Source organism: Pezoporus wallicus, unplaced genomic scaffold (genome assembly GCF_028554395.1).
Source record: "Pezoporus wallicus isolate ANWC-B61680 ecotype Strahan unplaced genomic scaffold, APGP_CSIRO_Pwel_v1 contig_14027, whole genome shotgun sequence".
Taxonomy (NCBI): Eukaryota; Metazoa; Chordata; class Aves; order Psittaciformes; family Psittacidae; genus Pezoporus; species Pezoporus wallicus.
Window position 1 is genome coordinate 375213 of NW_026640337.1, and position 20229 is coordinate 395441.

Sequence of the window (20229 nt, forward strand, 5' to 3'; positions counted from 1 at the left end):
CGGGTCGGGGTAACAAAGAAGGCCCGGAGCCGCCGCCGCGCCTCGGAGCCAGGCCCCGCCGCCTCCGTCCTGCCCGGCCTCGTCCCCCGCGGCCTGTGAGGGTCCCCGCGGCCGTGGGGGGGTCTCCGTGTCGCCGGGAGGCGCGGAGGGGGTTTGACCGTGCCGGTTCTCTCCCGCAGACATGGAGTGCAGGGACAAAGCGGCTGCGCCTCCGCGGAAGCTCGTACAAGGTAAGGCTGCAGGGCAGCGGCGTCCCCCAGCGTGGCTGCAGCGCGCTGAGGAGGTGTCAGGCCTCGTTCTGTGCAACGGGGAGGCAGTGAGGGGACCCCAGAGAGGCTTTGGCTGCCCCATCCCTGGCAGTGCTCAAGGCCAGGCTGGACACAGGGGCTTGGAGCAAGCTGCTCCAGTGGAAGGGGTCCCTGCCCTGGCAGGGGTTGGAGCTGGATGGGCTTTAAGATCCCTTCCCACCCAAGCCGCTGTGTGCCTGCGACTGAGCTAATGCACAGCTCTCGTTCCAGCTCGGCTGCCGTTCAAGCGCTTGAACCCTGTGCCGAAGGATGATGCAGATTCAGAAGTCAAGAAAGTGAAGAGCTCCTCGGGAGGGTTTGCTCCCAGTAAGGATCCCTCCCTGGACGTGTTGGCTGCATCCCTGGACAATGTGGAGAATGACTGCCAGCTGGAGCCAGGGCTGGCTTTTGCTCCCGAACTTGTTAATGGAAAGGGACCATTAGACCATTTTATCCAGAAGAACCCAAAAGATAACCCAAATGAACCTGTAACCGTTACTGAGCTGACAAAGGGCTCCAGCCATAGACTGAGTGGTGACACAGACCATGTGGACTCAAAAGCATCTTCATCCCTAGCTGTAACTAATGGCATGTTAGGAAAAGAGAGAAACCCCTTGAGTTGCCTGGATTCCACTCAGAGAAGCCAAATGGATGAGCCCATGGAGACTGACGCACTGTGTGGGAATCAAGATGAAGGTTTAGTAGGTGGAATCCAGTCACATTCCAGGTTAACGGAGTGTAACAACGTGGAAAGCACAAAGGTAAACCCGCCTGAACTGAAGGATGTCATCTTTGGGGGGAAGATGCCTGTGGTGCTCCTGGAGGACATTATGAGCGCAAAGCCTCCCCCAGTCGCTTCTCTGGATGGGAGCATCACGTCGGGAAACGAGACCATGGAATCATCCCGGGAAGGGGACTCGGGGCTCACCAACTCCTCGCTCAGCTCTGGCTCTGGGGGCTCCCCTGGGCTGCAGCCTGCAGCAGAGACAAAGAGAACCTCCAGCCCCTTGGCTGCCTCCACGCCTGCGAGGAAGGTTGGTCCCTTGTTCTCTTTGGTGGGTGGCTTCCTGTGCTTGGAGTGAACAGGACCAATGGGATGTATGTGTGTGGAAGGTGATGGTGAGTTATTAGGGATGTAATGGAGTTATTGCCCTTTTATATCTTAGCTGTAGCAGAAGGATTTGAGTCGTGCCTGGTTTGGAGCTGCTGGTGCATTTGCATCATGGGGATGTGACTTTTAATTCTGTCACAGGTTCATTTCATTTCTTTGACTGGAGTGCTCCTCAAGTGCACACCCTGGGACTTGGTGCTTTGGTCACTGGGGTAAGGACAGTGTCCAAAAGCAGGTTTGTCCATTAGCTGATGGTTTACAACCTCTGTTCTCTTCTTGCTGAAGCTGCTGCAGTTCCTAGGAGCAGACATGGTCCAGGTCAGTGCAGAAGCTTTTCCAGCTCTGAATGGCTGTGGCATAGAAAAAGCTTTCAGTTGAAGCCAGAGAATATCAGTAGCACTGCAGATCCCTCTGTGAGCATGGGGGATGAGGCAGGTGAGCCTCTGAACTGAGCATACACAGCTTGTGCTCTCATCCCTCTTGTTCCAGGCACACCAGGGAACGCTCACTGCATGGATGCTGCTCCCAGGGAGCAGGATGCTGGAGCACAGGAGGGAACCCCTCGACATTAGCTCTGAGTGAGCTGCTTTCTTACCATTGTAGTTGCAGTTTGGGAGCTCTGATTCGTGGTGAAGGGGAAGCTGCTGAGCTCAACAGTGGCTGCAGTGGTGATGGGGCCTTTCACATGGCTCCAGTGCCTGTTCATCGCTCAGTCACTTTGGGAAGAGATCAGTGGGGTGCAGAGGCACCCACAGTGGGGCCTGTGCAGCAGGGGAGTCATTCCAATCCCACATTCCAAACCAGGAAATGTGCTTGGGCAGCCCCACATGTCTGTGCTGCTCAGCTACAGCTGAGAGGGGAAAACGAGGCAGGTTTTGAGGGGTGGGTTATGTGCTGCCAGGCAGTGGAGCATGTGGCTGGGGTGAATCCCAGAATCCCACCTGGTTTGGGTTGGAAGAGACCATAAAGCTCATCCAATTCCAAACCTGAAGGAGCTATGGATGAGGCAGCTGGGGCTTGGAGCTCAGGAGGTGGCTTCCAGTTCTTCTGTCTCCTTATCAAGGAAAGTGATCCATTCTTATACAGTTCAAACTCCCAGTCTTTCCTTGAAGGATTTCCAGCCTAGCAGAACAAGTAAAACACTACTGGAAGACAGGAACCCAACCGAGTTGTTGCTTTCCTGTGGTGTGAGGTGAGGCTGTTCCCAAAGTGGGAAGCTGTGTCTCAACCTGTCCTGGTCAGTTTGTTTTCCTCAGTGGGAACAGCTCCTATTAAAGTAAAGCTCCCAGGTGAAAGAGCTCTTATTTTGCCCATAGAGTGTCCTGCTGCAGCTTCGTGCGGCGTCACCGGGGATGTCTGTGAGCACAGAACATAAAGCACTTGGTCAGTGTTGAGCTATTAACCACAGAACTCAAACGTCTCACCTTCCGCTGTGAATGGAGGAAGAGGGAATGGGGGAATACAAGAAACAAGTCCCAGGGTGCTGAAACATTGGCAGATGAAAACCTTTGACCAATCCATGCATAATGCTCTTGAACATCAAATACCTGTTTTATCCCCCTATATAAATAACAGCATTAACTAACATGAGGAGCATGACCTGTTGGGAGCTTCAGGTTGGTGTGCTGGTGGAAAAGCAAGAAGAAGCAGTGTTAAAATATGGATAACAGCCCTTGAATTCAGGCAGTTATAGCTGAATATCCTACCCAGAGTAAGTGATAGGATGGAAAAAGCCCCAACCAACCAGTTTTAACCCAAAGGAAGTGACTTTGCTGTGATTAAACAACCTCTGTTGTGCTCCTGTGATTTGGAGCAGCTCTGATCTCTGGTTTTCTGCACATGATATTCCCTTGCAAATGCTACTTTAGAACTGAGGAGACTGAAGGGATTTGGTTGTGCAAAGCTGAGTAAACTGAAGCATTTGGATGGCTTCAGGCTCCACTGTAAATCAGAGCTGCTGGCAGGGTGTTCTGATAGAATAGGTAAGTTGCTGAATACAGAAACCTGCAAGAACAAGGTTAACCCAGTTCAGATGGAGCTTGCTGCTCTCCTGCAAGAGTTCCAGTGCCTCATGGAGCGATGTGGATCCCTAAAACTTGTGTTTTGTCATTCCAGGTATCTCAGAAATGCCACAAAAGCTCTGCAGAGAAGGAGAAGCTGAGATTGCAAAGAGTAAGGCATTTTCACTGACATAAAGCTAAGCTGCTGTGCTTTTACAGTGAATAGTAAGCAAAGCCCTTTGTGTTTCATCTTAGTCCACTTAGAGCATCTCTTATCCCACTTTTCCTCGCTTGATGCATATGGAGCCAGCTTCATGCATGCACTTAAAGTACTTGGCTCGTTCCAAAGCTGCTTAATGCATATGGAATGAAGTGTGGGTGGCCTGCACTGCATTCCTGTGCACTTTGGTAAGATATTAAGAACCTGTCAATGTTGCTGACTGCTTGTCAAAATGAACTTGAGGAGTAGTGGCCTAAACCCTTCCTGAGAGGGTAGGTGCACCCTGCAAAGTGATCACATGCAAATGAAAGCTTCCAGAGCTATTTAGGGCTGGTTCCCTTCCCCCTTTTAAGCCACAAAACACAGGATCTGTTCCTCATTAATAAGGGAGGCAAGTGGGCTGCTGAGTTGAGGGTTTGCTGGAGAAGCTCTTGGATGTCACATGGAAATGTTCAAGCTCTGCTCTTGGTTTGCTTGAATGCAGCTTGTGAGGAAACTGTTCCATACCCAAACAGGGGCATGGTGATGCTGCCCATTCTGCTGGATCATAGGGAGTTCTTGACTAGGGAGTGCTGTAGGAGTGGGCTTTGTCTGTTGGAAAAGTGGATGTTGAGAGGGGCCTGTGCTTAGGAATTTACTGTGTTTCTTAGGAGCTACTTTATAAAGTTGGTAGGGGCCTTGTGTGATTTCTGTATGCGGCTGAGCCTGCTCTCGAGATGCTTTGCCTGTTACAGTGCCCCATATAGAAGTCCAATCTGTTGTTTGCTTCTTCAATTCTATACATATGTTAAAAATAGCAGTAATGTGAGGGAGAGATGAGAATGGAAACTGCTGAGAACCAACCAGCCCCACCAGTCCTGCTGTTAACTTCCCACCGCTTCCAAAGCAGGCAGGAGCCCTTCACCAGGGACTCCGTTCTGACAGGACTGGGTTGGGGTTTAACCACTGGCACTGCTTTGTGCGTTGGTTGCAGCTATTTGTGCATCGTGCACTGATCACTTCAGTCTGGTGTTGCCAAGAAGAGAGGGGAAACAAATAAAGCAAAGCTGCAAAAGCACAGGGAGGATGTTTGTGTGTCTGAGCACAGATGCACCCTCGATTCCTGATGAAGTCCCCAGTGCCTAAAGCTGTCTTTGTGCATTCTCCTTTGTGTCAATAGACCCATAAGGAGAATTTCAGTTGCTCTGGGAGGAAATACAGTGAAAGGCAACGCTTCCAATGTAATCTTCCCCCCCGTGCCTCTTGAATATGCTGAGGGTGCCTGGTGTTGTCTGTTACCTAAAATGGATTAGCACCAGTGACAGTTCTGGTGAGCTCCAGGTCTTCTAAAGCAGGTTCACAATCTGGAGTTTGGACTGAAACACATTGTCAGGAAATCCTGATGGCTTTATAAAGCAAAATCACATCAAACTGTCTAAATTTAATCCTGTGGTAGCCCTACCATTGACAGCAAAGCATGAAAGCTCAGCTCATGAGGGATGTGTTTGCAAAGAAAACATCACATCCCCAGATAAGTTTCCATAATGCCACAAAGGTAATGAGGATGACTCAAATATAAAGCAAGTAGAACACAAAGCTTTTCTTGATGCTTAGGAAATGGAAATGCCTCCATTTGTTAGAGGAAAAGAACAGTTAATGCCTTCAGAGAGGCAGCACAAGGCAGCTCAGCAGCACGTAGCTGTGGTTAATAACCTCCTGTCCTGTGAGAGCTGGAAATGGCACCACAGGGGAAACACTGGATGGGTACAAGAATTCCATAGACTGGTTTGGGTTTAAGGGACCTTAAAGCTCCTCCAGCTCCAACCCCTGCCATGGGCAGGGACCCCTTCCACTAGAGCAGCTTGCTCCAAGCCCCTGTGTCCAACCTGGCCTTGAGCACTGCCAGGGATGGGGCAGCCACAGCTTCTCTGGGCACCCTGTGCCAGCGCCTCAGCACCCTCACAGGGAAGAGCTTCTGCCTAAGAGCTCATCTCAGTCTCCCCTCTGGCAGGTTAAAGCCATTCCCCTTGGCCTGTCCCTACAGGCCCTTGTCCCAAGCCCCTCTCCAGGTTTCCTGCAGCCCCTTCAGGCACTGGAGCTGCTCTCAGGTCTCTCCTTCAGGAGCCTTCTCCTCTCCAGGCTGCCCCAGCCCAGCTCTCTCAGCCTGGCTCCAGAGCAGAGCTGCTCCAGGCCTTGCAGCAGCTCCATGGCCTCCTCTGCACTCGCTCCAGCAGCTCCACGTCCCTCTTGTGCTGCTGCCCCAGAGCTGGATCAGGGCTGCAGGGGGGGTCTCCCTGCCCTGCTGCTCATGCGATGGGGATGCAGCCCAGCACATGGGGGGGGGGGGGGGGGGGGGTGTCTGGGTTGGGATTTAACATCTCAGCTGAAGAGAGTCTCCAGTTTTCGTGCCAGCAGCCGTTGCTGTGTGCTAAATGACACCTTGCTTAACGGCTTCTTTCCGACCCAGGACCAGGAGCGCGCAGACAAGCTGCAGAAGCTGCAAGCAGAAAGGGAGGAAAAGGGAAGGCTGAAGGAAGAAGCGAAAGCCGCGAAAGAGCGAGCCAAGGAGGAGGCCAAGAAGAAGAAAGAGGAGGAGAAAGAGTTGAAAGAGAAAGAAAGGAGGGAAAAGAAAGAGAAGGAAGAAAAGGAAAAAGCCGAGAAGCTGAGAGTGAAGGAGGAGAAACGCAAGGAGAGGCAGGAAGCTTTAGAGTAAGTGCCTCGGTTTCTTCATGCCCTGGGCAATAACGTGTCACGGTGTGAGGACCTTACCATCCCCACCTCACCCACCCCTCCTGGGGGCTATACTGGTCGAACAGCACGTGCCTCTGTTACAGGGTAGGTTTGAAAGGCCTGAAAGGCTGCGTGCACCAGAGCCTGGTCTCAGCAGTGCTTTCTGCTTGCAGGGTGACCTGGGCTTCTGCTTTGAAATGGCTGAAAAGTGCTGTTATGCTCCACTGAGTTTTCCCTTCATGACCAGTCTTGCTTGTACTTTGCAGTTTGCTGGCACGGGTGCCCAGGCTGGTGAGGAAGTTGCTTGTAACTTGGTAATATCCTAAATACCCTTCCCTGGGACTGAGGAAGCTACTTTGTGGCTAAACCAGGGCAATATTTGCTCTAGAAGGAATCGAGAGTCTTCTGTACGCTTAACCAAGTCTGCTCCTTGGCTGAATTAACAGCTTTTCTTCTTGCCTTGCATGATGGGGTCTTAGGCAAGGTCTGGGGCTTCTCCCCTCTTCCCCGGTGCAAATAAACACTGATGGTTCCTGCCAATTCAAATGAACTTTGTATTAAAGGGCAAAACTCGAGGAGAAGAGAAAGAAAGAAGAGGAGAAACGGCTGAGAGAGGAGGAAAAGGTAAATGCTTTCTCTAGCTTGTCTCTAAACCTTGCTCTGGGGAAATGATGTTCCTGGGCTCCCTGGCACCCTCCCCTGGGTGCAGCTGGGCCAGGCTGCTGTGGTGGGGCTGCTCCACCAGTTCTGTCCTGCAGGTTCCTTGTCTGTGGCTTCTCTATGTGGGGGATGTGTCTTTGCTTTTACCCCTTAAAGTACATTGGTTTCTCCAGTGGCCCTGGGTGAACTCAATCCTTTGCCTTAGCAATGACATTGGCATCCCCAGAGCATTCTTAGGGAGGCCAATTGGGGTTTGTTGAGTCACAGGAGCTGGTAAATGCCTGAAAGTTTGCTTTACACCTCAGTGGGTTTGAAGTTGAGTCATGCATGAGCTCTGCTGCAATTAGAAACCTTGGCCTACCTGTGCATTCACAATGTGCTCTTTGATTGCAGCGTATCAATGCCCAGAAAGCAGAAATCACGAGGTTCTTCCAGAAACCAAAGACTCCCCAAGCCCCGAAGGTGAGGTATTGCTGTTCCTGTCCTTCAGTAGTTGTCTTCTAACAAGTACAGATTTCCTTCTCATCTGCCCCTTCGAGCTGCTTAGGTGGGCAGAGCATTAGTTCTTTTCCTCACTTCCCAATCTCAGAAGTGTAAAGGGCTTTAAAAGAAGCCTGTGACCAGTTTGCAGTTGCTGAGGAGAAACCTCACCTCTGCCTTCTCCTGCACTGCCTCTAAAGACCTAGAGTCCCTTGAAAAGATCTCTTGGCGTCTCACATGTGAAGGGCTTAACCTAACTCTTCCTTCAGGCCTGGTGCTCAGGTCTGTTGCAGGTGGTGACCGTGTTGGTACCACGGTTTCTTGGGTGTTGAGACCTTGCCAATCCTCACTTGACATTTCAGATTCTTGCTGGCTCTTGTGGAAAGTTTGCTCCTTTTGAAATCAAGGAGAACATGGTCTTAGCTCCCCTGTGTCGTATCGCCCTGGATCCAGACTTCTTGGAGCAGCTGGATAAGCTCCTGCATGCACAGAACAGTGAAGTTTCCTTCTTGAGGGACCTAAAGTGTCGTAAACCACGTAAAACTGGACCTACTTTTGTCAAGAGCAGCCCTGACACAGTGAACAGGTTAGTTTGTGGCTTCACTCGCATGTAATGAGCTGCAGAATGGTTCTGACTTTGTCTTAGTCTAATATTGGAGGTGATGGGAAGAGGGAGCTTTGCTTTGAATACTTGTATTAGATGAGAATTGCTTCCCCAGGGAGCAGTAGGTTATGATGGGGATTTCCTTCATTCCATGCAGTGCTCTCAAACCCTTTCCTGCAGAAATTCTTGTGCTTCAGGCAGCTGCCCTGCAGCACTGGCCACTGCTGGCCTTTCCTGCTCTTCATCCTTGATTGTTTCCAAAAGGAAAAGCTGCCTCTAAGCTGTTTTGGGGAGCAGCAGGGGAGCATTGTGCAAAGGCTGAAGCTGCTCTCTTGTTCTGACAGGGATGTGGTGGTAGTGGATAACTGCAAAACAGACACTGTTCCTGAAAGGGGGAAATTTGGGAGGATGAAACTCCTGCAGTTCTGTGAGAATCACCGTCCTGCATACTGGGGCACATGGAACAAGAAAACCACTATGATCCATCCCCGGAATCCTTGGTCTAAGGACAGTGTAAGCACCTTGCAGGCTTGTTGGATTCTTTCCTTCTTCCTGCTCTTGAACTTAAGATGTATTTAGCCAAGTTCACTTGTTCTCTGGGATTCCTGATTCACTTCCATGTTCCCTTTTGCTACTGAATAGTCAGCCCCTGGCTGGGGTCTGGCCTCGAGCTCTCAAGTTGGTTACACAAATGGCATGTTGGCATTTGTTCTAGAAGCTACTGGACTATGAAGTAGATAGTGATGAAGAATGGGAAGAGGAGGAACCTGGAGAAAGTCTCTCCCATAGTGAAGGGGTAAGGATTCTGCCTGCTGGAAAACAGCTTTCTGAACCAGAACACTTGCCAGTGTGCTTTCTAACAAGCAGAGTTTGCTTTTAGGATGATGAAGAGGAGGGAGAGGATGAAGATGATGACGATGGGTTTTTTGTACCCCATGGGTACCTATCTGAAGATGAAGGAGTGACAGAAGTAAGTGAACTGTGGGGGGTCACTGGATTTCCAGGTGTTCCCAATGAATCTTGTAGTGTTGGCAGTGATGTAACTGGGTTTCTATGGTCCAGTAGCAACTTCTGCAGCTCAGGGAGCACAGGGAAAAGCTGGCTTGAAAAAAGCTTTTGGTTGTTCCTGGTCCATCTCTCAAATTCTCTCTCCCCTGTGGCTTTAGGAGTGTGATCCAGAGAATCAGAAGGTTCGTCAGAAGCTGAAAGCAAAGGAGTGGGATGAGCTGATGGCCAAGGGGAAGAGGTTCCATGTGCTGCAGCCTGTGAAAATCGGCTGCGTCTGGGAAGGAGCAGAACACGACAGCGGCACAAATGCAGACGTGAAGGTTCTGCAGCAGTTCACAGCCTGCGTCCTGGATGCACCCCTTGCAGAGGAAGAACAGCAGGTCCAGAAATGTAGCAAGAAAAGAGCAAAAGATCAGCAAAGTAAGACCTGAAGAGCTAAATACTTGTGTTTGTGCACTGCTGCACTCTGCCTGGGAGAGCACAGCTTTTCATACTGAGTGTCAAGTTCAGAACAACCTGTTTCTGAAATCCAAGGAATCTCTGAGAGCTCTTGGAAAAGAGTTTCCCAGCGTTGCAGCTGTATGGCCTTGATTGCACTCCCCCAGAAACTCCTGCTCTGGATAATGTAGGAAATGAAGGCAGCAGCACTTCAGTAGATGCAGATTTAGGACTGGAAGTGCTTGGGCCCATTGACCTGGTTATTGCTAAGCAGGGAGAGGGTTTAGGTTGTGTGACAGGTTTTGGTACTGAGTAACACAAGGCTGTGGATAATGAACAGAAAGGTTGGAACAGGGGTCAGAGCTTTCACTCGAGGGTGCCTTTTCTCCGTCCAATTTAGCTCCCGTTACAATCCTGGATCTAAAATTACCCTCAGCCTCTTTGTCCTCCTGGCCCCTGTGTCCTGGTGGCTCTTCCCAGCCCTTCAAGAGTTCTTTATCCCCCCCCAACCCAACCTTTGCCTCCTTCCTTCTCTGCAGTCCTTGCCCACCTCCTGCCGCTGCTGCACGGCAACGTGAACGGGAGCAAAGTGATCATCCAGGAGTTCCAGGAGTGCTGCCGGCAGGGAATGTTCAGTGACGTGACGGCGGCCGCCGACTGCAGCGACGCCAGCCCCGCCAGCCCCATGGCCTCCCGCCCGCAGACGCCCGTCGGGGAGGACAGTGGGGTCCCTTCCAAAGCCAGGCTAAAGAGGATCATCTCGGAGAACTCTGTGTACGAGAAGAGGCCCGAGTACCGCATGTGCTGGTACGTCCACTCCGAGGTGCTCAGGAGCTTTGACCAGGAGCATCTCCCCGTCCCGTGCCAGTGGAACTACGTCACCCAGGTGCCCTCCTCGGGGAAGGAGGAGGCTGGCAGCGGGGCCGGCCTGGCTGTGCTGCAGCCCACCCCCGTGGCAGTGAAGAGGAAGCCCACGGGCAGCATGTCCATCACCAGGTTCATGAAGAGACCTCGGGATGCTGAGCAGGTGAGTTCCTGTCGGGGAGTTCTTCCCCAGGACAGCACAGCAGGGATGGAGCTGTGTCCCCCAGCACACCCCAAACTTGGTCCAGATGAGCAGAGGCCAAATATAAAGCTGCAGATGCTTTTCTTTACACACACCCCCTCTTTTTTTTGTGGGGGAAGGGAGTGAAGTGATGTGACTCTGAAGAGATGGGTTTCTTTTGTGCCCCTCCAGCCTGGCCTGTGTGTTCCATTGAAGAATGTTGCTTTCCTGCTGTTCTTCCATTCTCTGCTATTTGGCAGTGATTTGCATCCAAGCTGTGAATAGTTTCTGCTTGGCCTTGGTTTTACAGCTGTGTGTCATTTGTATGCAGGTTTTTATGTCTGTGTATGGCTGCCAGATGCATAGCCCGAGCTGGGGACTTACATCACTTGCATGTGCACTGATTCAATGTGGTTCCTAAGTGCTGCAACTCAACCTATAATAAGTCTGCAAAGTCTCCAGCTTATCCTGTCATCCATAAAGCTGAATTTCAAGAGCTGCTTTAAAAACATCCCCATTCATAGGAACAAAATGAGATGGATTCAAAGGAGTTGGTACTCCAGCTCTAAGCTTTGTTGTGGTCTTCCTGTTGTTGGCTTCTGCTTTTCAGGGTAACCACGGGTACTATGAACAGCTTAATCACCCCAAATGATGACTCAAAAGTATGTGTTGGGTGATGCTTCACTGTGTATTTAAGACATGAAGGTCTTATATATAGGTCCTGAAGTTTGGTGTTACCAACCATGTGCTTCCAAACCTATGAGTAGGGCAGGGCGTGAACTGCTGGGGGGTTTATCCCTCATCCTCTGTGGACAAGGGGGTTAGGAAAGGAGCCACAGACAAGGCTTTTGATGCTTTTCCTTCCCACTTTATTCCTGGCTTGTCTTCTGAAGCAGCTCCCCATGCAAGTAGTGATGGGGATCAGAGGCTTGCACGAAGCTGTTCAGCCCCCGAACTCCATCTGCTTGGGTTTTTTCCTCAGCCACTAAATAAAGGCAGAGATAAAAATCCCTGCTTGGCACCCGCTGGAAGCTGCTGAGGAGTGAGTGCTTGAGCAGGAAGAGCCAAAGAGAGGCTTTTAGTAGAATCCCATCACCAGCTCCCCAAAGCAGCTTCAGGCCGTGCCTGTGGGGTGCAGAGGCCCCAAAGCCTTTCATGCCTTAGGACCTCTAAAGGGAGGTCCTCGATCCCATCCTTCCTGCTGAGTGTGGGGGAGCGTGGGGACAGCAGGAACGGGTGGGAGTCAAGGCTGCCAGGTTCTGCCCCCCAGCACGTGGTGTTCTCATGTAGGTAAAGGTGCTTTTACATAAGCTGTGGGGAGGGGAGGCCTGGCTCTGGAAGTGGGCAGTACCTGCGCACGTGTGGGAGGGGAACAGCTTCATCTGGGAGCTGTGGCTTTAATGGGAGATGCAAATGTGAAGTTTCTTCTCTTGGAACAGCTTGGAGGGGGTGGTGGGGACCAGATCCTAGATTCCCCTTCCAAAACAACAGAACCCATGAGGTTCAGCCCAGGTTGGAGCTCTGTTTTGCTGTGGAGGCTGTCGAGCGCGTTGTGCAAGAGTGAAACCTCCTGGAGCAGCAGCTCGGCGTGCTTCCCGCTCCCTGAGCCACTGCACATGAGGCCTTTTATCCCAGATCCTGGCCTGTTGGAGCCGGGACTCGCTGCTTTCTCTTCCCTTGCAGCTGGTCAGAGGGTGCTGGGAGCCCCAGTGGTGGGGAGCACCCACTGCTGCCTCAGCAGCACTGCCCCGGCACCTTCAGCTTGCTGTTAAAGGCTCCTCTGTTCCCCTTCAGGCTGAAGCTGCAGAGATGGATGGATTTCAGGCAGACACTGAGGAAGATGAGGAGGATGATGACTGCATTATTATGGATATACAGCCAGGCAAAGGTGGGGAAGGAAAACGATAGCAACCTCTTGGCTCTCCCACGAGGGAGAGGATGGGGTGTGGGGCTGAACCACTCGAGCTCTTGTGCCCCTTTCTCCCCAAGCCTCGTGCTCTCCTCTCTGGGTATTTTATTCTAGGTACTTCTGTGCTTTTCATGTTTTATTCTAGATGCTGCTTTGCTATTTACAGTCTTTAATGTGCCCTTACCTCTTCCCTCCTCCCTCCCGTTGATTAAACAGTGCAAATAGCATTTGGCTGCCAGTGTTACCTTTGGTTTCTGCTTCTTTTCTGGTAAGAAATGGGAATGTTGGGGTCAGGCTCAGCAGATCCAGGAACTGTTGGTCAATGTTGCTGACTGGGGTATGCACAGGCCAGAGCCCTGCCAGGACTGACAGGGTCTGGATTGTAACTCCCCCCTGCTGCCTTCTTGAAGCCATAGGTGCAGGCTGAGTTGTCTGAAAGGGCTGGAGCAGCTCTGCTCTGGAGCCAGGCTGAGAGAGCTGGGCTGGGGCAGCCTGGAGAAGAGAAGGCTCCTGAAGGGGAGACCTGAGAGCAGCTCCAGTGCCTGAAGGGGCTGCAGGAAATGTGAAGAGGTGCTTCGGACAAGGGTATGTAGGGACAGGCCAAGGGGAATGGCTTGAACCTGCCAGAGGGGAGACTGAGATGAGCTCTTAGGCAGAAGCTCTTCCCTGTGAGGGTGCTGAGGCGCTGGCACAGGGTGCCCAGAGAAGCTGTGGCTGCCCCATCCCTGGCAGTGTTCAAGGCCAGGTTGCACACAGGGGCTTGGAGCAAGCTGCTCCAGTGGAAGGGGTCCCTGCCCTGGCAGGGGTTGGAGCTGGAGGAGATTTAAGGTCCCTTCCACCCCAGCCCATTGTAGGACAGTGGCCAAGCTCTGGGCTGACAGGTGAGGGCTCTGGTCAGTGCTGTGCAGCTCTGCTCTAGAATCGAAGCAGTTGCTCTTATTTGTGTCCCAGTTATCCCTTAGGAAGTGGCTTTCAAAGCTCCAACGCTTATAGTGTGTCCTTTCAGGCTCCGGATTCAGCCGCAGTGGGATGAGGATGTGGAGCAGCTCCTTTCATCTCAGCCAGGTTTTAACTATAAATACTTGTTCATACACATCAATAACTTAATGCCAAGCACATGATGTGCATTCAGCTCCTCTAAACCACTTTCAAACCCTCCCAGCCCTTTCTTACAATAGAGCTTTCACAATGCCACTGCCACAACCTGAATTAAGTGGGGTTTTGTGGAGGGCAGCTCCTCGAGCTGATAGAGAAGAGCTTGTGCATATTCCTGAAGCCCTGCATCCTAAAGCTGAATGTTTGACCCATTCTAGACATATCTGGTGCCGCGTTCCTCCTCTCCTTCCCAAGCAGACAATGGAACTGCTTGACAAGAAGCTTTCCATTTAATCTTAAGCTGCTTTTTGCTTATTACAAGACTGGAGGGAGATGAAAGCCTTGTCCTGAGGATGGGGCTGCTGTTCAGCAGCTTCCTGCCTCAGGCTTTGTTGACACACAGGCAACTGCCTTTGTTTGCCTCTGCTTGAGTCTAAAGCACTGCAAAGATGAGGAAGATCTCTTTTTTACGGTTGAAGTGATTTTATTCTGCATTGGTGTTAACCCAATATTAAACCCAGGTTTTGAACAGCATTGAGAAGGAGACTCACAAGGGAAGACAGCAAGCAGCGAGCAGTCCAACCCTACTCCGTTCAGGAGCATAGTTAAAACCCCCCAACCTAAATCACCCCAAACCAACCCATTTTCTCCTTTGCAGATTCTACAGTGGCAGCTTTGGACTCGAGTGGTGGAGGAGCTGCTCCCCAGGACACCAGCATGCTCAGCCCATCTAATGCAGTTTGAGCCTTAACCACCTACTAACTTCTGGATGTACGTAGAATGAGTTAGAGAACCTTAAACCCAGCGTATCTTTGAAGGAGATACTTGAAAGTGTTCCATATTTCTTGTAAAGAGAAGACAGCACTTTGTTCTGCTTCAGCCCCAATGGAAGCTTATGTTTTTAGTCCTAGTTTTTAGGTTAAAAGAAGAAAATCCTGCGTCTTACTCTGTCCTTAATAAAGCATTATTGACATTTTGATACTTCTTTGTAATGGAAGGTATCTAAATTATCTCTAAACCTAGCAGAGGGCTTCTGGAATAAGCTTGTTGTGATGCCACTGGGTGAATGACTGTTCATAATGTTGTATAGCATGGCCTTGGGTATAAATGATGTACAATTATATGTGAATTTATGCGATCTCTAGCCTCCTGTTTGTGGTCTTCCTTGCTCCAGAGAACAGCAGCAGGGCTTTACCTTGGGGAAAGAGAAGAAACCACACCTTGTGTCCCCTCCGTTTCGGCTGGTGTTGATTGTTGATCAGGGTTGATTGTTGGTCTCCTGTACCCACTGCTGCAGCAGAGGCTGTAGAGTGCAAAGCCATCACGACTGCCATATAAAAGACTGAACTAGCATCAGACTTGCTGGGAATTCTAACCTTCTATGGCTTGTGAGGTGATGGATTAGTTCCCTAAACCCCTGGCTGCAGTTTGAGGCATCATCTCTCACCGTAAGCAGGTGTTGTCAGTCCCTTGGGCTGGCTGTGGGTGCGTGGAGTGAAGAGGTGGGTGATGCCACAGCAACACCAGTGCCAGCCCCTGCATTTCAAACCTACAGAGCAATGCAATTCCAGCAGCTTTGAACAGAACTGAGTCTTTAACCATTCCACTGAACAGAATGGTTCATCTACATATGGTTCATCTACATATGTCCTCTCCAATAGGAGTTCCAGTGCACACAGAAGCAAAAGGAAAAGCCCAGCCCTACATCCAGGCTCACTCGAGTGGGAATCCAGCCTCGTACTAGCGCTGAGTTACCCCCCTACGAGGGAGGAGAGAGATGCTTCAGCCTGGGCTTGGGAAAACCTCGAGCAGTCCCTGCTAAACGTGGCTCTTAAAGCCCTTCAGAGCAGTCCCAGAAGAGTCCTAGAGGGACTCAGTGCGTGGAGGGGACCACGAGGTTGGTGTGACACGGCTGAGCCGAGGCTCCTGCTGCGCAGAGCTTAACCCCAAGCCATTGCTGAGCTCAGTCCGCACGGGAAATGGAAGCAGGAGTCTGAAAGCCCCGGCCCTGCCTCCAGTGCCCTTTATTTCATGACAGTGTCTGGACTCTGGCGAGAAGCTCTGCTTTCAGGGGGCTTCGTGGCTGCTCCTCTCCCGCCGCCCGGATGTCTGCCATGACTGCTGCATCCCAGGCCAGGGTCAGCAGGGCTGAGGGTACCTGCACAGGAAAGGCACTGAGCTGGAGCAGGGTGATGCTGGGACCTCAGAACCCGGGGTATGTGCACGCCTTGGGAAGAGCGGCAAGTGTGGGGTGCTATGAGGAGCTCTTTCTAGGGGATGCTGATGGGCTTGTGCTCGAGCTGCTGCCCACGGCCCAGCCTGTGTTTGCCATGGAGGCAGGCCGCTGCAGTTCACAGAGTCACCCAGGCTGGAAAAGAAAAGCATCAAGTCCAACTGCTCCCCAGCACTGCCAAAGCCACCGCTGCCCCATGGCACTGAGGCCTCGTCTCCATGGTGTGTAAACACTCGCAGGGACGGTGACTGCGGCCCTGCCCTGGGCAGCCTGTTCCAATGCCTGAGCACCCTTTGGGGCAGGAATTGTTCCTCAGCTCCATCTAAACCTGCCCTGGTGCAGCTTGAGGCCGTTTCCTTTTGTTCCTTGGGAGAAGCGACTGACCCCACCTCACTACACCCTCCTGTCGGGTACTTCCTTCCAGACCTCTGCCTTGAGCCAGAAGCCTTCAATCAGTGCTTAAAGAGAAGGAGGCAGAGCAGCACTCGGGGCACTGGAAGCAGCAGACACAAACCTCTCTCTACGTTATGAGCAGCGGGTGACTCTGACCACCTGAGGACCCCCTGGCAGGTACCAGCTCTTTTTCACTCACCAGCCCGCATTCATTGAAGGCCAAGTTCTCATCTGTGAGTTTGAGACCTCCAGGTCCCAGAAGCTCAAAGGGCAGCCAGTCTTCTCGGAGTGCTTCTCTCACAAAGGTGTAGAGCGCAGAGACCGATTCTCGTGCATAAAACGTCCCTGCCATGAGCAAACAAGGGGAGGTATTGAGAGAGAGTCCGGCATTCCCCAATCTAACCTTTTGTGGTAGGTTCCGTGGGGCTCCCGCACTCATCCTCACTTCCCGAACCACTTCAGTGCCACAGAAACAGCCCGATTTGACTGCGAAGTAGAAAAGCACAATCCCCAAAGCCAAAACCTGCTTTAATTTGTCCCAAGCCCCTGCCAGCCTCTAACAAAGAGCTGGGAAAGCCTGAAATGCTTCCCAGAGTTCTGCTGTAAGACTTGAAGTGGATTTCATCCCCTTGTATAGCACAGGCAGCCTCATGCTGGCTGCTGTAACAACTTCATCTAACGAGTCCAGCTTGCTCCTGGCAGCCTGGGAAGAGCAGGATTTAATTAACAGAGCCTTGGGATTCTTCCCTCTCCACTCAAGCCTGGCCAGGCAAAGGGCTTGGAGATGAGGAGTCAGAGAAGCCTTACCCCACTCTGGGCTCTTTATTGCTTGTGTTTCGCTCAGCACACCTCCAGCCTGCTTAACGGGCAAGCTCTTTGGCTACGAGTGTTCTCAGAAGCTTCTAAAGGCTAAGAAGGCTTTTTACCTTGGAGGAGATACCCATCGGGGAAGCGGACCCGGAGCAGGGTGTAGTTGTACTTCCGCATTTCCCTTTGCTCTTCCTTCTCTCGCATGGCTTTTGTCCTCAGCATTGAAGCCTTCTCCACTGCTTCTGTCCTTTAGGGAAAGGCGAGGTGAGAGGAAGCCGGAGGCTGGCGGCCCGAGCCTCCTCCGAAAGGAACCCACCGGAGGCGCTGCTCGCGCCTGAGCTCCTCGGCGGTGAGGCTGTAGAAGTCGGGGGGCAGCTCGAAGCGGGCGGCGGCAGGGGACGGTTTGAACACGCAGCGCTGCCGGTCCAAGCGCGCCCGCAGGGGCTCCGAGCTCAGCAGCTGCTCCTTGTGGTGCCTGAGCTCGTCCAGGCGGGCCAGCGCCTCCTCCCGCAGCACGTAGTACTCCTCTGTGCCCTCTGCAACACAAGGCCAGGAGCTGAGGCCCTTTACACAAGCAATGGATGAGGTTCCGCGCTCTCCAGGAAACGGGATGCATGAACAGGGAAACTGCTGCTCCCATTGCAGCCTCCCCCAGGACGTCCCCCCAGCCACACACACCCCCCTTCCAGTTTAACACTCCCATGTCTTGCCTTGTCCTGGAACAGGCAGTGTTTTTGTCTCAAACCCGACAGCCTGGAAAAACCCGTGTATCCCTTCCAAGCAGCTTATCCTCTCCTGGAAGAAAAGGCACCAAGTTGGATGTATCCCGCTCCAGGCAAGGACTCTGCTGGGCAGAGCGCCCGGGGGAGCCTTCACCTCACCTGAAACACTTTGTTCTGCAGTTTGATTTTCCGGTACTTCTCCTCCTCCGGATGGAGACAGATGTTATCCAGATACCTGCAGAGAGAGGAACGTGGCCTGGATCAGAGCAGGATGTGCTCTTCCACCGTGCAGCAAGTGACTGAGAGACCTCAGTATTCCTCACTGAAAATCACAGGAAAGCAGGACCATTTCCTCCCCAAGGCAGGCAGAAGCTGGATCCCAACCAGCAGCTCCCAAACCTGGATGAGTGCAGTGACCATTAAACCCTCGTGGAGATGCTGCCCTTACTCCAGCTGACACTGAAGATGGTTTAAGCCTTGGGATTTGGTGTCCTACAGACTCTGCCCTGGAGCACAGCAAGAGAATGACTTGCCAAGGCCCCTGGGTGCCCCTTGACCACCAGCCCCACGTACTTGGCCATGGTCTCCAGCCCCACGCGCACTCTCTCCCGGTCCTTATTGAAGGTGTGAATCTCCATGATGGAAGCTGCCACTGGATCTACGGAGAAATACTGGGAGAGAAGGAGGGAAGCTGGTCAGGGGGAGCTGCTGCTGCTCCACACAAAGGGACTGGTGTGGTTCAACCCAGCACCAGGCTGGTTCTGCCCGTGCTGGGATGGCAGCGAGGAGCAACAGGGGCAAAGTGGGGCAAAAAACCAACCCAAATGAGGGTTGGGCTGAAGACGTCTCATAGGTAAAGCATGAAGCAAAGGGATTTATTCCCTCCTCCCCCCTTTGGCCACTTCCAGTGTGTAATCAAGACTCGGCCACAAACCCAAGGCGCAGCAGAGCTGCTATGAGGATAACGCACGCCATCCCAGCCCAAACCGGTAAACAGGAATGCCGAGGGAGGGGCTGGCACGGGAGTTTGCATGGCTCCTTCGGGAGGCGCCTGGAGAAGGTGCGGGGCTGGAGAGGGGACCCGTGCCACGGAGCGGAGCAGGGGAAGGCCGCGAGTGAAGCACTTACGGCCTGGATGGCTTCCCTGAGGTGCTGCTCCTTCCTGTCCCTCCGGACACGCTCCCCGCTCAGGGGGCACGTGAAGAAGACCCCGGAAACGGAGAGAGCGGCGGCGCCGTCCTCCGCGGGGGAGGCCGCGTCCTGAAGGAGGCAAAGCCGGCACCGGGTGAGCACGGGGAGGGCTCGGCCTTCAATGCCCAAGCCCGGCACTGCGGGAGCGGGGGTTCCGGTGCCCCAGGGCGGACACAGGGGCTCGGAGCAACCCGCTCCGGTGGAGGCGCCCGTGCCCGCGGCAGCCTTGGAGCTGGGGGATGTCCGGAGCCCCCAGCCCAGCCTCTGCTGGGGAAGCGGCGGCTCTCACCCCTTCCTCTGCATCGGGCCCTCTCTCAGCGGCGGCCGCCTCCGCCCTCAGCTCCTTCCGCACTGCAAGAGACAACCCCGGTTACAGCGGCCGCGGGCAGCGCATGGGGGCCCCGTTCCCGTCTCCCAGCACCCGCAGCCGGCCCTACCCTGGCTCCTGATGGCCTCCTGTGACGAGGCCGCCTTGGCCTTGGGCCTCCCCTCCATGCGGGCCAGCGCCGCCGCCGCCGCCATCTGCGCCTCATCCGTGGGGCCCTGACGGGGCCTCGGGGCCGCCGCCGCCGCCTTCGGGCTCTCCCTGGGGGCCGGGGCCCTGCGCAGGAGCGAGGGCTCGGGTCAGAGCCACCGGATCCGGGCTCCCCCCCCCCCCCCCGCCGTTACCGGAGGGTCCCCGCTGCCCTACCCCGTACCGGGACGGCTCCGACAGCTTCTGCCCGGGCCCCGCCGCCTTGAACTTGAGGTCGGCCTTGATCTCCTGGAAGAACTTGCGCATGGCGGGACCGGGATGGGACCGGGAGGGGACCGGGATGGGACCGGGATGGAACCGGGATGGAACCGGGAGGGGACCGGGATGGAACCGGGAGGGGACCGGGATGGAACCGGGATGGGACCGGGGCCGCCGCGCCCGCCCGCGTCACTGCCAGCGGAAGGGGCGTGTCCCCGGAACCGCTCTGCGCTGCCGGCGCTCTGTGACCCCCGCGGTCCTCCGGGGCGCAGGGAACGGGAGGGGACCCCCGGGCCACCACAGGGTGCCCATGGATAGGGATAGGGACAGGGATAGGGACAGGGACAGGGATAGGGACAGGGATAGGGACAGGGATAGGGACAGGGATAGGGACAGGGGTAGGGACAGGGATAGGGACAGGGGTAGGGACAGGGACAGGGATAGGGACAGGGACAGGGATAGGGACAGGGATAGGGATAGGGACAGGGATAGGGATAGGCATAGGGACAGGGCTAGGGACAGGGATAGGGACAGGGACAGGGATAGGGACAGGGACAGGGGTAGGGACAGGGACAGGGATA

At 53.6% G+C, this 20229-nt stretch overlaps 2 protein-coding genes across 2 annotated transcripts; one reads left to right on the forward strand and one right to left on the reverse strand.

Moving 5' to 3' along the window:
- The first annotated feature begins 141 nt into the window (after nucleotides 1–141).
- CHAF1A (chromatin assembly factor 1 subunit A) lies at nucleotides 142–14710 on the forward strand. The gene is made up of 14 exons (XM_057418701.1): nucleotides 142–230; nucleotides 519–1321; nucleotides 3514–3570; nucleotides 6065–6306; nucleotides 6891–6951; nucleotides 7381–7449; nucleotides 7830–8053; nucleotides 8416–8584; nucleotides 8787–8867; nucleotides 8952–9041; nucleotides 9238–9499; nucleotides 10057–10544; nucleotides 12357–12450; nucleotides 14225–14710. The coding sequence occupies exons 1-14, from the start codon at nucleotides 182–184 to the stop codon at nucleotides 14308–14310; spliced, it is 2775 nt and encodes a 924-aa protein (XP_057274684.1). The 5' UTR covers nucleotides 142–181; the 3' UTR covers nucleotides 14311–14710.
- Nucleotides 14711–15560: 850 nt separating this feature from the next.
- On the reverse strand, nucleotides 15561–19767 carry UBXN6 (UBX domain protein 6). Its single transcript, XM_057418783.1, has 11 exons — nucleotides 19620–19767; nucleotides 19353–19516; nucleotides 19205–19266; nucleotides 18853–18984; nucleotides 18298–18395; nucleotides 17884–17959; nucleotides 17713–17797; nucleotides 17319–17538; nucleotides 17119–17249; nucleotides 16392–16537; nucleotides 15561–15724 (listed from the first exon to the last, which is right to left on the reverse strand). The coding sequence occupies exons 1-11, from the start codon at nucleotides 19694–19696 to the stop codon at nucleotides 15596–15598; spliced, it is 1320 nt and encodes a 439-aa protein (XP_057274766.1). The 5' UTR covers nucleotides 19697–19767; the 3' UTR covers nucleotides 15561–15595.
- Between the last annotated feature and the right edge of the window lie 462 nt (nucleotides 19768–20229).

Coding starts and splice junctions, on each gene's coding strand:
- UBXN6 (XM_057418783.1), bottom strand. CDS start 19,696: ATGCGCAAGTTCTTCCAGGAGATCAAGGCCGACCTCAAGTTCAAGGCG. Junction 17,960..18,297: donor GGGCTGGAGACCATGGCCAA/GTACGTGGGGCT, acceptor CTCTCTCTGCAG/GTATCTGGATAACATCTGTC. Junction 17,539..17,712: donor ACTGCCTGTTCCAGGACAAG/GCAAGACATGGG, acceptor CTTGTGTTGCAG/AGGGCACAGAGGAGTACTAC.
- CHAF1A (XM_057418701.1), top strand. CDS start 182: ATGGAGTGCAGGGACAAAGCGGCTGCGCCTCCGCGGAAGCTCGTACAA. Junction 7,450..7,829: donor AGACTCCCCAAGCCCCGAAG/GTGAGGTATTGC, acceptor TTGACATTTCAG/ATTCTTGCTGGCTCTTGTGG. Junction 12,451..14,224: donor GGATATACAGCCAGGCAAAG/GTGGGGAAGGAA, acceptor TCTCCTTTGCAG/ATTCTACAGTGGCAGCTTTG.